The following is a 16,177-nucleotide window of genomic DNA, read 5'->3' as shown; positions in this document are numbered from 1 at the left end:
CCCAAAAAAAAATCAAAATAGCGGAAATGGCTGATCTAGGCCTACATGCTTATATACACCACTGTTTTTGAAAAATGTTCGAAAATGTCTGGAACTCTGGACAACTGCAAAAATAATTGCGATTATCTGAAATAATCGCAATGATGTCATACTTGTGACAGGCCTGCTTTGAGCTTGTAGATCGCCTACATTTCTTGAATGTCATTCGTTTTCTTTTTATAATTTTCTTTTTTGAAGTGCAAGTAAAAGTTGGTTTTGGACATGACAAGGTTTCGTTGCCTGACTGCTGTGACGTTTTTTGTGTACGAAGATACTTGTTTAAATGGATACATCAATACTTGTCTTGGTTTAACCCATTTTGGCCTGAGATCAGATTCTAAAAATGTCTTCTACATCCTGACAGTTTTCTGAAAAAGCTATGTTTCTATGTCAGTGGTTCTTTTTCAAAAATACAAGCTCATAGCGCGCCACCGAGTGGCGCGCTACGAGCTTGTAAGTCTGCTATTTTTCAATAGCTAAAGCATAACATAATGCTAACACCAAAAGGGGTTCCCGCCCAAAATGGGTTTTAATGTGAGCATGTAAATATGCTACTTTTCAAAATACATCTTGACATAATGTGGAATAGAAACATTTTTACAAAACAAATCTTGCATATTTGCACAAAATATTTTCAGATCTTTTGCTATTCTACATTAACCCAGAGGTGCCCTACACACTTTTTTGACTTGAGATCTACTTTCAAAACAACAAGATCTACCCACCAGGCCACCAAACAAATTTCTGAAAATAGTTAAATAATGTACCTGAGGCGACGTTTGAAATCGCGGCAATGGCATTACATATAAGACTGTGCAGGAGGATGCTAGACGCACACCAGTCTTAGTAGTGGTGCGGTGCCTGCAGCTCACGGCAGAAACATCGAAAGAGTTAACTCTTAAAAAGACAAAAGAGTGGCCGCACACACTGATAGCCAAAGTACCGATTATTTATTAGGATGCAGAGTCGGAACCAACGTTTCGGCATGCAGGTCCAACTGCCTTCTTCAGGGCAGTGGCGTGCACAGATAGACACTAGGGGGTGCTAGAGCACCCCCTGCCCTTTTGGCAATGTGCCCTTTTGAAAAAAAGAAAAAAAAACTTTTTTCTTTTTCTTTAAAAAAAATAGCAGACCTACAAGCTCGTAGCGCGCCACTCGGTGGCGCGCTATGAGCTTGTAGATCTGCTATTTTTCAATAGCTAAAGCATAACATAATGCTAACACCAAAAGGGGTTCCCGCCCAAAATGGATTAAGGCAACCGGCCGGTTCCACGCGCTGCACAAGGTGCCCTTTTTTTAACTTGAGCACCTGCCCCTCTAAATGTCTGTGCACGCCACTGAGACTAACACACGTGGAATGGGAAATACAACACTTTGAATTGGTAGGGTTTTCTTGTAATGCGACTGATGTTTGTGATACAATAGCCTAAAACAAAGTATTGCATTGTGGGTTTGAGCTGACGGGCCCTTTTTGTCAATCAAGTCACCTTCATTCAATTGGCAGATGCCTTTTATATTTATTGCATTTAAATAATATATGTTAGGGCATGTAGTCATGTGGTCTACCTGCATAGCCTTTGTGATCTACTGGTAGATCTACGGTCTACCTTTTGGGCACCCCTGATGTATTACCCCATTCTGGGCTAGCCTGGCTAATAAGCCAGACTAATATCACACAACACTGTCGCGGTATATTAGTCTGGGCTGGCTCCACTTGGATTTCATTTCCCGGGGGGCGGGTTCAAACATTTTCTCTTTGACGCAATTGGTCAGAGCTACTGTCAGTCAAAGGTCTCAAGCATTGAACGTCACTGTACCAAAGCCCGCCCATATTGCATACCGTGTCCCGATTGGCCCGACCTGTTCTCGGTTGTAGGAAAGAGGCGTGCTACTGAGCCTCGCCAGACCCTAATGCCAACGGCTGATTCGGTCTGGTTTATTGACCAGGCTAATTCTGGGCGGGAACCGCTTTTGGTGTTTTAAGCATTACGTTATGATGTAGCTGTTGAAAAATAGCAAATCTACAAGCTCATAGCGCGGGCGCTATGAACTTGTAGGTCTGCTATTTTTGAAAATTTGTGAAAATGTGGCGCAAATCTTTGAATATATATTCAGAGCGAACGTTTTTAACTCAAATCTTTGCTTCTGGGGGCAGTGAGGGGGAGCCTGGAACTACATATTTTCAGATGAGGGTCTGCGGCCAAATGCAGATCATTCTGGGGCTCCTTGACATGAAATAGTTTGAGAACCACTGACTTAGAAACAGGTTTTTCAGAAAACTGTCAGGATTCAGAAGACATTTGTAGAATCGTCCTCAGGTCTATTAAACCCATTCAGGCCTGACGTCGAAATTTTAAAAAAAAAGTTTTCTAAATCATGACAATTTTCGGAAAGATTTGAGGAACATTTTAACGATTTTTCAAAAATAGCAGACCTACAAGTTCATAGCGCGCCACTCGGTGGCGCGCTATGAGCTTGTAGATCTGCTATTTTTCAATAGCTAAATTATAACAATGTTTAAAACACCAAAAGGGGTCCCCGCCCCAAAATGGCTTAATGGTTAATGTGGTTAAACGCTAACGTGACATGGATGCGTTCCAGGTCTCAATGGATTAAAGGACATTAAACACATTTGGGGTTCTTGACCTGAAGCAAACGTGCTTTGGGTTTGATTCTGGGAGAGAAAACAAATACCCTATTCATTACATGCAGTGTCACTGGAGATGCAATGCTGGTGGAATACAGCAGGTGGTGCTATTGTACTCTTATATGCTTCGACTGGCAGTGGTTTGATTGATTGATTGAAATATGTATTAACAGTTTGCAGAATTACAGTACATTTCAAGCACAAACTCAATACAAAGACTGTTATCTGTGAGTGGACGACCAAATTAAGCATTGCACTTGTTTACAAGAGGGTCCACCTTGTTCAATTCATCAAAACATTTAGAGACGTACAAATAGACACTTCTATAGTCAGAGAACAGAACAGGAATTATTCATCATAAATGCGGTAAAAAGGGAAAAGAAACATATACAGTGAGGGGGGGGAAGGGGTGGGGGGATTCAGATTTTACGGGGGCCAGTTTCGAAGTGCAGCCGCCCGTAGGTGCCCTTTGAGAGCGGTTTTGAAGGAGTCAAGGGATTTGCATGTCTTAATGACTGTTGGTAGGGCGTTCCACATTTTGGTGCCATAGGAGCGAAAATAATTTAGTCCCTTAAAGGTACATTCAGTGATCTCGCTTCATTCAAATATCACTTATTTTTTTTATTTTTTTTGGATAATCCTCCCTACTATAGAGTGTGCTGACCATATAAGGAGTTCCTCCCTGTCCCCAGTGAGCCCCTGGGGTCAAAAAACCCTAGTTTCAGTTTTGGTGGCGGGTGGCAAAGCCTTCATCCAATCAGGATGAGAGGGGCCTTCCTCCAATCATGTGTGGGGGCGGGCCTTGGTGCACATGCTGTTGCACTTCCCCCCACTGTAGAGCGTGTGCATGTGCACATTTTGTTACCGGGGCTGACTGGGTGGTTTTCCAAATCACCACATCACTGAATGCTCCTTTAAGTTGTTTGTGCCGGATCTGGGTTGTACATGGTTTGTTGCACTCCCTGCAGGTGGTGGTGGCAGTGGGTCGGAGTGCATGGGCCGGTTTCTTTCATTCGCCTGTATCTCCTATTCCTTGTCCCAGATGGCATTTTTGGTCAAAACAAAACTTGATTCCACATATTTATGTCAGGGTTTGTAATAACATCTCTGTTACAGGCACCAGCTGTCCGTGTCTTCTACCCTACAATTATGCTCAATATGTAACCACAAAAACATCTTCGCCAAATGTTCACTGCATGAGAACACAAACACACATGTTGGGACGAGTCATCTGTGGCAAGGAAAGCAGAGTGGGACAATGAACCCATCCCTCGCTAAGATAAGAGTCTAAACTGTCTCTCACCCGCAGATCGCGTGTGCGCGTGTGTGTGTGTGTGTGTGTGTGCGCGCGTGTGTGTGTGTGTGTGTGTGTGTGTGTGTGTGTGTGTGTGTGTGTGTGTGTGTGTGTGTGTGTGTGTGTGTGTGTGTGTGTGCCTTGCATGAAAGCGCTACATAAATGCACCATTTAGTATGATGTATAAGGTCTCTACACTAACATAGGCAAGATGCCTTTATGTCATCTAAGGTTACCTCTTCAGACTCCATCTTAGCCCATAGTACTTGCCCTAGCCTTGTCCTCCTACAGGCGTATGCATAGGCTCAACCTAAATAGCACTTTATGTAGACATATAGCACTCTAGTGTAATGTATACACATATAGTTTCCTTAGATAGATATTCCACTGTTAGGTTCTTAAGTAAATGGTAAATGGTGCATTTATATAGCGCCTTTATCCAAGGCGCTTTACATAGATTGTGCATTACATTCACCCATTCATACACCGATTGCGGCGGAAGCCATGCAAGGTACCAACCAGCACATCGGGAGCAATTTGGGGTTCAGTGTCTTGCCCAAGGACACTTCGACATGTAGACAGGAGGAGCCGGGATTCGAACCGCCGACCCATGGATCATTGGACGACCTGCTCTACCTCCTGAGCCACAGGATGATTCATGATGACGTTTTTTTTATATATATGTTTATTTTATGTTTTTTTGTTTTTTTGCTTACTGTAAATCGCTCTGGATTAAGAGCGTCTGTAAATCGTTAATCTAAGGTGGAAAAGTGGAAATCTTGTTTCTCTACACGAGAAAGGATGCATGCCCTGTCCTGAAGTAGCTGATCGCTATCATGGAGACTCAACATGTTGACATTGAAATGTCAACATGAATGTTTTCATTCTTTTGATATCGGCACGTCAAGTCATTTCATTTCATTTTTCATTTATTTATTTATTCCGAACATGTTAAAATATAAACAAGAAAAGAAGCGTCCAAAAATAATAATAATAGTGATCTTTCATAATCCTTAACTTATATTTATGTTCGAAAAAGGAGTAGGAAGAAGTTTATTGAAAAACTTATCAAGTCCTACCCCTTCTTTGTGTATCTCAATACATCAGAACTTATCAAAAATTATATTCAGGTTGATTTTTTTTTCTTTGTTTACACACTCACAGTATAATAACAAAATGACAATAAATATTGTATATAATAAGATCAGCACTTTGCCCAATTGAAGGGAGGTCAAGTGAAGGGAGGAGTTTAGGAAAACGTCCTGCCCACATGGTGCTGTATATGTAGGCCTATGTTTTCACTATCTTGTCATTTGTGCGTCAAATAACAAGAAGTTGTTGAAGAACTGAATACAGAGCTTGCGTTTTGATTCCAGGTAAGAACAATCGTTTATTTTATGTAGACAGGGAATAGCCGATATACAAGCACTCAATGCGTTGCAATGTGATGCATCATTGTGAGCTTGTACACTGGCTATTTTCAAATGGTAGAAAATGCATATAGGGATGAAGTGGTTAATGTATGTTTTGTAATAATAATGAAAATCTACAAAGTAACTAAAGTGTTCAAATAAATGTATTTGGGTCCGAGATGTAGTGGAGTAGATGTAAACGTATTGGAAATATCATGTTGTTGTTTTATAGTGTTCAAGTTCCAATATTGTCTGCTCATTTATTTGTGCCATCACTTACAATTCCACTCATTTAATCCGTATCCTGACTGAGTTCTCTATCCTGATTGGATTAAATTGGTATCCTAAGTCTTGACCTAAAATAAACATCTGGAGAGACATGGAGAGCTAAACACTCTAGTCTATAGCAATGAGTACTATCACCATATAGAACTATCTAGTCTATAGCAATGAGTACTATCACCATATAGAACTATCTAGTCTATAGCAATGAGTACTATCACCATATAGAACTATCTAGTCTATAGCAATGAGTACTATCACCATATAAACTATCTAGTCTATAGCAATGAGTACTATCACCATATAGAACTATCTAACACTCTAGTCTGTAGCAATGAGTACTATCACCATATAGACCTGAGGCCGATTCTAAAAAAAGTTTTTTTATAGCAGATCTACAAGCTCGTAGCGCGGCACTCTGTGCACTCTGTGCCGCGCTATAAGCTTGTAGATCTGCTATTTTTCAATAGTTATGCACAACACAATTCTTAAAACACCAAAAGGGGTTCTCATCCTTTAAGTAAATGCACTTATAGTTACTTTCCAATACTGGACAGTGGCAGGTTGAGATGAAGCATTCAAATGTATTATGTTCACTGCTCTCTCTCTCTCTCTCTCTCTCTCTCTCTCTCTCTCTCTCTCTCTCTCTCTCTCTCTCTCTTCCCTCCCACTCCCAGGTCTTTCCCTTCCAGTCTCCATGATGTCTATCATCTACACATGCCTGTGCATGTTAGCTCTAAGTGCCGCCGTAGGGTCACGTGGTGTGACCCCACGTGGTGTGGTCACGGCGATCGGAGCAGCCAACTCAGCTATTAACCTGCTCACCAACGCCGGAGGCTTCCTCCCGACCCACCGCCAGTGCACCATTCTGATTCAGAACACGTGCACTTCCCATACACTCACCAACCCCAAGTACTAATATTGTTAATTGTATTCTCCTCGTGGAGTCGTGTGCTGCATGCTTGAGCTCTGTAAACCTTTACGCCCGACTTTGTGCTCAGAAGAGACCGCTTTTCTATTTTGTTCTGTTTTTTTATTCACTGGCTGATTGATTCATTTACTGATTAATTGATTGATTGACATTGACCCTTTTTTACGGGGGACAGTTTCAAATTGCCACCACCCATAGGTGCTTTTTGAGAGCGTTTTTTGAAGGAGTCTAGGGATTCACATTTCTTAATGGCTGCTGGTAGGGTGTTCCACATTTTAGTGCCATATAGGAGCGAAAATAATTTGATGTATTGTTTGAGGTGAATTAATCTAGGTTGCACTTGATAAAGTTGAACTGAACATGGTGTTCGTCAAGGACCCCCAAATTGACACTAATTAGCCTGCGGACCCCCATTAGAAAAGATATTCCAGGGACCCCCATAAGAGAAGATTGTTACGGCTCTAGCAGTGATTCTCAACCCGGACCCCCGCTTTGGGAACCAACTGCTCTAACCTGTTCCTTCTCCTCCTCCTCCTGTATCCAGCATGTACATCCAGAGCGGCTCCAGCTCCGTGGCGTTGCCTCACGACGTCGGCCCCAACCAGGAGACCGTCGTGCGGTTCGTCAAGACCCCTCACGCCGCCAAGGGCACCGTCGGCGTCTTCACCTACGACATGCAGGAGGCCGGCAGCGGGCGTAGGGCCAGGACGTTCGCCCTCATGTTCGCCGTGCCCTACGACTTCACCTTTCACGGCAGCTGGTACGCGGTGGGACTTTGGGGTTATGCGATTACGTGCGATTATGACCTCTATTATAGGATGTATTACCAGAACGAGCGGGGTTGGTTCCACAGGCGTGGTGCTGACCAGTACATCACGTACACAGACGGCAGGTACACCGTCAAGGCCTCCATGACAAACACCTTCACGCCCACTATAGTGGTGAAGTTTTCTGACTGAATCGTTTGATTTCGTCGACTGAAACTGAGACGCAAAAATGTTCGTCGACTACCTTTTTTCCACAGACAAAAACTAAATGGAAACTAAATAAAAAACTAAGCTATGATGACTGAAACTATAAGACTAAATATATTGGACAATTTCGTCAACAAATAAAAACTAGGCTAAAATGTTAGGAAGGGACTAGTGGACAAGAGGTCAATGAATTGGAGATTGTCCTAAAGTAAATACATCTCATAATTTCTGAAACGGGACTCTATCTGAACCCAACCACACCAGATCAAGTCATTTCCCCAAATCCAAGGTACCAAAAGTTTAACTCTGAACTTGGTAGTCTGCTTTTGGCGTCTGTGGCCCTAATACATATGGAATGACCTGCAAACTACATTAAAATTGACCACATTGGTACCCCTGAGTCGTTTTAAAACCTTTGTTGAGCACACAGACCCCCACAATATGTAACTGTTTTTAGATTTAGTTTTGAAATTTGTCTTAGCTTCTATTTGTAACCTACTGTATGTAATTCACATGTATACCTTTTGTTTTCCTTTTCCTGATCTTCTGATGTAGGCCTATTGTGATGTTTTTCTATATGATTATTGTATTACTCGACGACGCTGAAAATCAGTTTATTTACTTATTTTGAGAATAAATAAAAACTTGAATGAATCCACGCTATGAGTCTGGCCCTGCCCGGCTATGACATCACTGCTATCCTCGTTACATTCAGGCTCGTTACATTCAACTAATTGTATGAGTGCCACATTTATAAAGGTATACCATACTGTGTTAATAAAGTATTCAATCATTCAAAATGAACCCATTTTGACCTGAGATCAGATTCTAGAAAATGTCTGTTTGAAAATGACAGTTTTCTGAAAAAGCTATGTTTCTATGTCAGTCATTCTTCGATTTTTCAAAAATAGCAGACCTACAAGCTCGTAGCGCGCCACAGAGTGGCGCGCTACGAGCTTGTAGATCTGCTATTTTTCAGTAGCTAAAGCATAACATAATGCTAACACCAAAAGGGGTCCCGCCCAAAATGGGTTAAAGGACATGTTCATGTTTTAGGTTGTTATTTAGAGAAAATTAAAGATGAGGGTTAAACCTTTCTCATCTGCTGGTTTCTTTCGTTTTAGCGTTTTTATCTAATGCGGGGGCATTCCAACATGGGGCTATTTAATACGTATTTATTTAATACGTATTTTCGTACAGCATTTTACGGCGATTTCTTTATAATTTTTTTTGCATATATCCTCTCTTCATAATGTAAATAGAATGCCAAGCGGCACACTTTACTACTTATTTCGATGGAAATAAGCAAATTAGCACAAAAACCCAACCCCCATTGAGGGCTTATATTAGCCAATAATGCACTTTTGCACAAAATAACACCTGGACCTCTTTGGTGGGGACGTAACAACTACAAATAGTGAGGACGATGCAGGTGTCGACTGTTCGCCGCTTCACCCCCAATGTATGAATGAATGTATGAATGAATGAACCATTGTGAAGTGCTTTGAGCACTTGGAAAAGCGCTATAAAAATGTAATTCATTATAAAAATGCAATTCATTCATTACACACCATTATAATGTTCCAATAACTGAATTGATTGATTGAAATATTTATTAAGAGTTTGCAGAATTACAGTACATTTCAGGCACAAACTCAATACAAAGACTGTTAACTGTGAGTGGACGACCCAATTAAGCATTACACTTGTTTACAAGAGGGTCCACCTTGTTCAATTCATCAAAATGTCTCATTAAGACATGCGAATCCCTTGACTCTTTCAAAACCGCTCTCAAAGGGCACCTACGGACGGCTGCAATTCGAAACTGGCCCCCGTAAAATCTGAATCCCTCAAACACGAACCCAAGGACAACACAAGAAACGGTCGCGGCCACACAGCCAACTCAAGGTACGGCCACGGAGCCGACTTGGGGACCCAACGCAGCTCCTCCAAGGAAAACAAACAAATTAACGGAGCTGAACGTGAATCCCCCCACCGCCCACCCCTTTTTTCCCCCCTCACTGTATATGTTTCTTTTCCCTTTTTACCTCCTTTATGATGAATTCCTGTTCTGTCTATAGAAGTGTCTATTTGTACGTCTCTAAATGTTTTGATGATTTGAACATGGTGGACCCTATTGGAAACAAGTGTAATGCTTAATTGGGTCGTCCACTCACAGTTAACAGCCTTTGTATTGAGTTTGTGCTTGAAATGTACTGTAATTCTGCAAACTGTTAATAAATTCTTCAATCAATCAATCAAAACAAACATTTCCATCACAGGCCAGCACCATAGAGTATAGCACGGCTGGCGATGATGACGCCTGGACTCAACACATCATGTATTATAAAGGAGATGTCGCCATCTACTGGTGAACGTGTTTACAATGCATGCATTTAAGAGAGGATCTGTGTGTTCTTTCACTGTCATGGTTTTAAACGGTGTTGATTTTGGCGACTGAAACTATGACAAAACATTTTCGTATACTAGCTTTTTTTTCGCTGACTTTGATTGATTGATTGATTGAAGAATTTATTAACAGTTTGCAGAATTACAGTACATTTCAAGCACAAACTCAATACAAAGGCTGTTAACTGTGAGTGGACGACCCAATTAAGCATTACACTTGTTTCCAACAGGGTCCACCATGTTCAAATCATCAAAACATTTAGAGACGTACAAATAGACACTTCTATAGACAGAACAGGAATTCATCAAAAAGGAGGTAAAAAGGGAAAAGAAATATATACAGTGAGGGGAAAAAAAGGGGGGGGCGGGGGGGGGATTCAGATTTTACGGGGGCCAGTTTCGAATTGCAGCCATCCGTAGGTGCCCTTTGAGAGCGGTTTTGAAGGAGTCAAGGGATTTGCATGTCTTAATGACAGTTGGTAGGGCGTTCCACATTTTGGTGGCATAGGAGCGAAAATAATTTAGTCCCTTGTTTGTGCCGAATCTGGGTTGTACATGGTTCGTTGCACTCCCTCTGGTGTTGTGGGTGTGGACTTCGTTAACATTAAGGAAGTATCTAGACAGGTACATGGGTATCTTGGTGGTGTATCGAATCTTGTGGACCAGACCCATTGCAAGTTGCTGTACTCTGTCGTCGACCCTAAGCCATTCCAGCCTGTCGAAGTGGGCAGGGGTGAGGTGGGTTCGGGGGGCTAGATCAAGTAGGAGCCTGACCAGTTTGTTTTGGGAAGTCTGGAGCCTGGTTTTAAGGGCCTTTGAGGTGCTGTGGTACAGGAGGTGCATGCATAGTCAAAGAAACCCTGTACAAGGGCTCCTGTTAAGGTCTTCAAGGTGTTTTTGTTGACCAGTGAGGAGATCCTGTAGAGGAATCTTGTTCTATGGTTGACTTTTTTGATTACGTTGGTGGCCATTTTATCACCGGAAAGATTAGCCTCCAGGATGGAACCTAGGTAGGTAATTTCATCTTTACGTGTGATAACATTGTCACCCACTCTAACCAAGAAGCCATTTGCCTTGCTGAGATTACTAATAGAGCCAAAGAGAATGGATTCAGTTTTTCCCAGGTGTAAAGATAGTTTGTTATCAGCGAGCCAGGTGCAGATTCTACCGAGTTCAGAGCTGAGGGCATTTTCAACCTGCAGTTTGTCCCTGTCCGAGACCAGCAGTGCTGAGTCATCTGCGAACAGGAACAAGTTGCAGCGAAAACTAAATGGAAACTAAATGAAAACTAGTAAGCTACACATCGACTCACATGGCCTTGGTGGAACGCCTTGGGATCCCCCAGGAGGAAGTCACTAATGTTGCTCTGGAGAGGGAAGTCTGGAGCACTCTGGTGGAGCTTTTGCCCCCTCCATCATGCTGTGTGAAGCCAAGCATGTTTAAAAACTGGCAGAAATCTGGAACTCCAGACGGGAGTCAGAAGAACTGTGAAATGTGAATTGGAGCAGTCCACACAATCATGTTGTTTATTTATTTATTCATTTGTTTTTTAATTCAACACTCATCTGAAAATAGCAGATCTACAAGCTCATAGCGCTGCACCGAGTGCTGCGTTATGAGCTTGTAGATCTGCTATTTTATTATTAAATCGTGAAAATGTGTCGCAAATCTTTGAATAATATTCTTTCTTTAACTGTTAGGATTTAGAAGACATTTTGTAGAATCTGGTCTCAGGTCTTAATGGGTTAAATTTGATTATTAACCCCTTTAAGCCCCTATATACTTCATCATCATATGACACATATAGCTGAAAAAATAGCTGATCTACAAGCTCACAGAGCAGGCTGAGAGAAAAACTATACAATAATGAAGAAACGATTCTGGACTGACTAAAGTCAAACAAAATCAACACTACCATTTATTCTAGTATCATCATCATGTTGGTTAATTTTCATGAATTATAAATGAATTACAATATTACAAAATTATGATTATTAATTCCATTTCATCTGTAATGTTGGTTTTCGAGAATAAGAGATATGGAAAAAATAAAAACCAATAGGCCTATATTTCACAAAAATAATGATTACATCATAACAAGACAAATGGTGATAGGAAGGTGTATGAATACAAGAGAACACAATATTAACCATTATTAATTAATCTGTGTCCCCTTATAGCTTTTAACCTCTTTAACCATTATTTATAACTTTAGCTGTTGAAAAATAGCAGATCTACAAGCTCACATAAGTTTCTTCTTCTTCTTTTTTTCTTTTTTCCAGATAACTTTTAGGATTTAGAAGACATTTGTAGAATCTGGTCTCACGTCTCAATGGGTTAAATTAGATAGATTATTAACCCCTTTAAGCCCCTATATACTTCATCATACGACGCATAGTAAAAAAATAGCAGAGCAGGCTGAGAGAAAAACTATACAATAATGAAGAAACGATTCTGATCTGATGACACGAGAGACAAAACAACAGTGTGATCTAGTTGAGCTCACATGACTCAGCTGTGGATCCAGGTGAATAAAGCCCAAGTCCAACATGGAGGTTGTGTGTGAACGTGGTATGGACTGTGTGAAGGACCGTCATGGTGTCGTCAGACACACTGTAGAAGGACAGAGTACCTGCACTGTGGTCCAGGTACACTCCTACTCTGGAGGACACACAGCCTGGGATGCGAGTTTTAATGTTTCTGTGTCTGAGAATATAACCTTGTTCTGTACAGTCTAAAGACCACGATTTATCATTGTATCCAAATCCACATTCAACACCCCACCCTGTTCTCCTGATATCTTTATGTGAGAATGCTATACCACAGCGTCCACTCCTCTCTACCTCAGAGTACCAGCGTCCACTCAGAGCCTCTCTACTCAGAACCTGACGCCATCCAGTGAATCTCTCTGGGTGACGAGGATGTGATTGATATGTGTCCATCCGTGTTACTTTTCTGTTCCCTTTAGACAGAGAAAGGAAGTGATTGGCTGTGTTTGGATCCAGTGTGATCGGACGTGAATACTGTAAGAACTCAGCTCTGGTCTTGGGTTCTGAAGGTGTTGACAGTGAAACCAGTGGCAGATTTACCAATCTGGGGGCTCCCAGCAAAGCTGAGGCGGGGGGGCGGAGGGTGGGCCTTGGGCGGATGGTGGGCGGGTGGCGGGGGCCCCCCGCCTCGGGGCTCTGCGCAACTGTGTGGTCTGTGTTGTGCAATAAACTGTCACTGAGTGAAACATCCACTCTGTTCACTGTCTCTGAGACGTTTGTCCCTTCCTCTGTGAGAATGTCCTCTACTCTGTCCCTCATATTGGACACGGCCACAGTCACATCTTCAAAGTGTCTCAGAGGACAGACATGGCTGCTGACTGGGTGTGTAGATTCACTGATGGTTGAGAGGGAGGAGGTGTAACGCTGTAGAAAACGGATGTGATCCTCTGTGAGTGAGAGCTGCTCCAGCTCAGCATGTCTCCTCCTCAATTCAGTGACCTCCTGCTCCACACGCCTCCTCAGTTCTTCAGCACGACTCACTTGACGTTCCTGCTGGTCTCGGATCAGCTGCTTCACTTCAGATCGTCTTCTCTCCATGGAAGAGATGAGCTCAGTAAAGATGGTGTCACTGTCCTCCACTGCTCTGTCGGCACGGTGCTTGATGGACTCTACCTCCTGGTGAAGCACCTTCACGTCCTTCTCTCTCTCCTGGATTCTCTGCTGGATGTTCTGCTGACTCGTATCGACCTCTTTCTGTCTCTCGGCCCGTTCTGCTGCGGCCGAGGTCGTATCGTGACCTTTGTGTTCGTCCACGAAGCACAGATAACAGATACACTGCTGATCGGTGCGACAGAAAAGCTTCCTCAACTCGTTGTGACGAGAGCAGATGTTCTCCTGAAGCTCTCCGGAGGCTTGGACCAGCTGGTGTCTCTTAAAGGCAGGAGACTGATAGTGAGGCTGGATGTGAGTGTCACAGTAAGAGACCAGACACTGAAGACAAGTCTTCACAGCTTTCAGTCTCCTCCCAGTGCAGACATCACAGGCCACATCTCCAGGTCCAGCGTAGCAGTGATCAGGAGGAGCAGCTTGGAGTCCTGTTGATAGATTGATGCAGCATTTATTTATCAATATGATACAAATATATATATTTCATTTTTCTATGTGCCTGTACCCTCAAATTAATACAAACAACTACATTATTACTGTGTATCCATCATAAAGCATAGAGCAACTGTGTCAAAAGTAATAATGAGGGAGCATAAAACAGAACTGGTCATATGACCCATGCAGAGGTCGAGACAAGCTGTAGATTTTATTTATTTTTTAATTCTGTTTATTGATAAGCACACTCATTCATACAGTTGTATAGAATTGGGAGGAGCATTATTGTCCTTTTGTTTTTCTTTCATTTGTTTTCTTTTTTCACAGTAAATGTGCCATTTCCCCCCCCCCCCCATTTTTCTATGTGCATGTGTATACATACTACATATGTAACCCCCCCTCCCCCCTCCCGCACCAGAGTAAGTGTCCAAGTGAAAGTAACGTCTGTACAATATACATAAAATGATAGTCTGTGTGATGACAATTGTATGAGCGTAAACATACAAAGACAAAAATAGAACCTGTTGATATAGACATGAGACATAGTGATGATGGTAATAATACTGTAATAGTGTTGATCACTGTAGTATGCATGAAAGGTCCCTGATTACACCGGTTCCATGGATGTAAGATATTAATAATAGTAGAGAATAAGAAAGCTGTAGATTTTCTTAAGTAAATGTACTCTTTATCGGTTCAGTAAATGTATATCTGACAGACAGGTAGCTGTTTTTACAAGAGAACGTAAAGGTCTCACCTGTCTTCTTCAGGCTCTCCACCACCTCAGCCAACATGATGTTTCTCTTCAGAACAGGTCTTGGGATGAAGGTTTGTCTGCATTGAGGACAGCTGAAGCTCCCTTTCTGATCGTCTTGGTTCCAGAATCCCTCGATACACTTCCTGCAGTAGCTGTGTCCACAGGGAACAATCACTGGATCATTCAGTAGATCCAGACAGATAGAACAGCAGAACTGTTCATGATCCAGTTGAAATCCCTGCTGCGCCATTTTAGAACGACTGACTGACTGACTGACTTTCAGACGAGTTTAGGTTGCATTTTCTCAGAAATCACATGACATGGGAGGTTCATCCCGGTTGTGTGTGTGTGTGTGTGTGTGTGTGTGTGTGTGTGTGTGTGTGTGTGTGGGTGTGTGGGTGTGTTGGTGCTGGTTTATGGGGCTGATAACAAAGGGTTTGGCAGCAACCTGCTGCAGGCACTCTGCTGAGCTGGTTCCAGGTTCCACTTCATTTCCTTGTGTACACTGTACAGCACAAACATGAGGTACAAACAAATGGTTCAACTTTATAATGAGTTTGTGTTCAGGTAGATTATTATAAAAATACTATTATATTATACGACTGGCTCTAGCAGTATGTTTGCATGTTTGGTGTGTGTGTGTGTGTGTGTGTGCGTGTGTGTGTGTGTGTGTGTGTGTGTGTGTGTGTGTGTGTGTGTGTGCGTGTGTGCGTGCGCGCGCGTGCGTGCGTGTGTGTGTGCATGCATCAGGCCGAAGGCATGGGGAGAGAGTATGTTTTGCACTCCGTCCGTGTGTCCGTCCGTCCGTCTGTTAACAGAATCTCCAAACTTTGCACACACACTCCCTGGATGCCAACGATGAACCTCTGCCCCAAATGTTCCAGAACGGCCTGTTATAGCGCCCCCAGGAGGCCGACTTTTGAAAAACACATTTCTTATGCACTGTAATGCATATCAAAGTGTGGCTCCATGACATTAAAAAGGTTGATAATCAGCCCTAACCTTAGATCATTGACTGAGTAAAGGTTGATAATCACTGCCCTAACCTTAGATCATTGACTGAGTAAAGGTTGATAATCACTGCCCTAACCTTAGATCATTGACTGAGTAAAGGTTGATAATCAGCCCTAACCTTAGATCATTGACTGAGTAAAGGTTGATAATCAGCCCTAACCTTAGATCATTGACTGAGTAAAGGTTGATAATCAGCCCTAACCTTAGATCATTGACTGAGTAAGTGCACATTTAGACTCCAACATTTGTACCTTTTCACTGTGTGCGTGCAACTCGCTATAAGTCTGTGCAACCTTGTGTTGGGGAGGTTGGGTCAACCTTGTGTTG

At 42.4% G+C, this 16,177-nt stretch overlaps 2 protein-coding genes across 2 annotated transcripts in view; one reads left to right on the top strand and one right to left on the bottom strand.

Annotated features, from left to right (window-relative positions):
- The window catches only part of LOC306936382 (uncharacterized protein), a gene marked incomplete at its 5' end in the record, with an annotated part of 450,465 nt that overhangs the window by 151,646 nt on the left and 282,642 nt on the right, over positions 1 to 16,177 (top strand). The window lies entirely within an intron of this gene.
- Positions 11,645 to 15,086, bottom strand: LOC306936375 (E3 ubiquitin/ISG15 ligase TRIM25-like; the record flags this gene model as incomplete). The annotated part of the gene is made up of 2 exons (XM_079519866.1): positions 11,645 to 14,072; positions 14,837 to 15,086. 2 exons carry the CDS (start codon positions 15,084 to 15,086, stop codon positions 12,481 to 12,483), a joined length of 1,842 nt encoding a protein of 613 aa, XP_079375992.1. The 3' UTR covers positions 11,645 to 12,480.

This window comes from Electrona antarctica (genome assembly GCF_951216825.1).
Source record: "Electrona antarctica genome assembly, chromosome: 14".
Lineage (NCBI taxonomy): Eukaryota > Metazoa > Chordata > Actinopteri > Myctophiformes > Myctophidae > Electrona > Electrona antarctica.
Note: the sequence above shows the minus strand (reverse complement) of the source record. Positions and strands in the feature narration are given on the sequence as shown.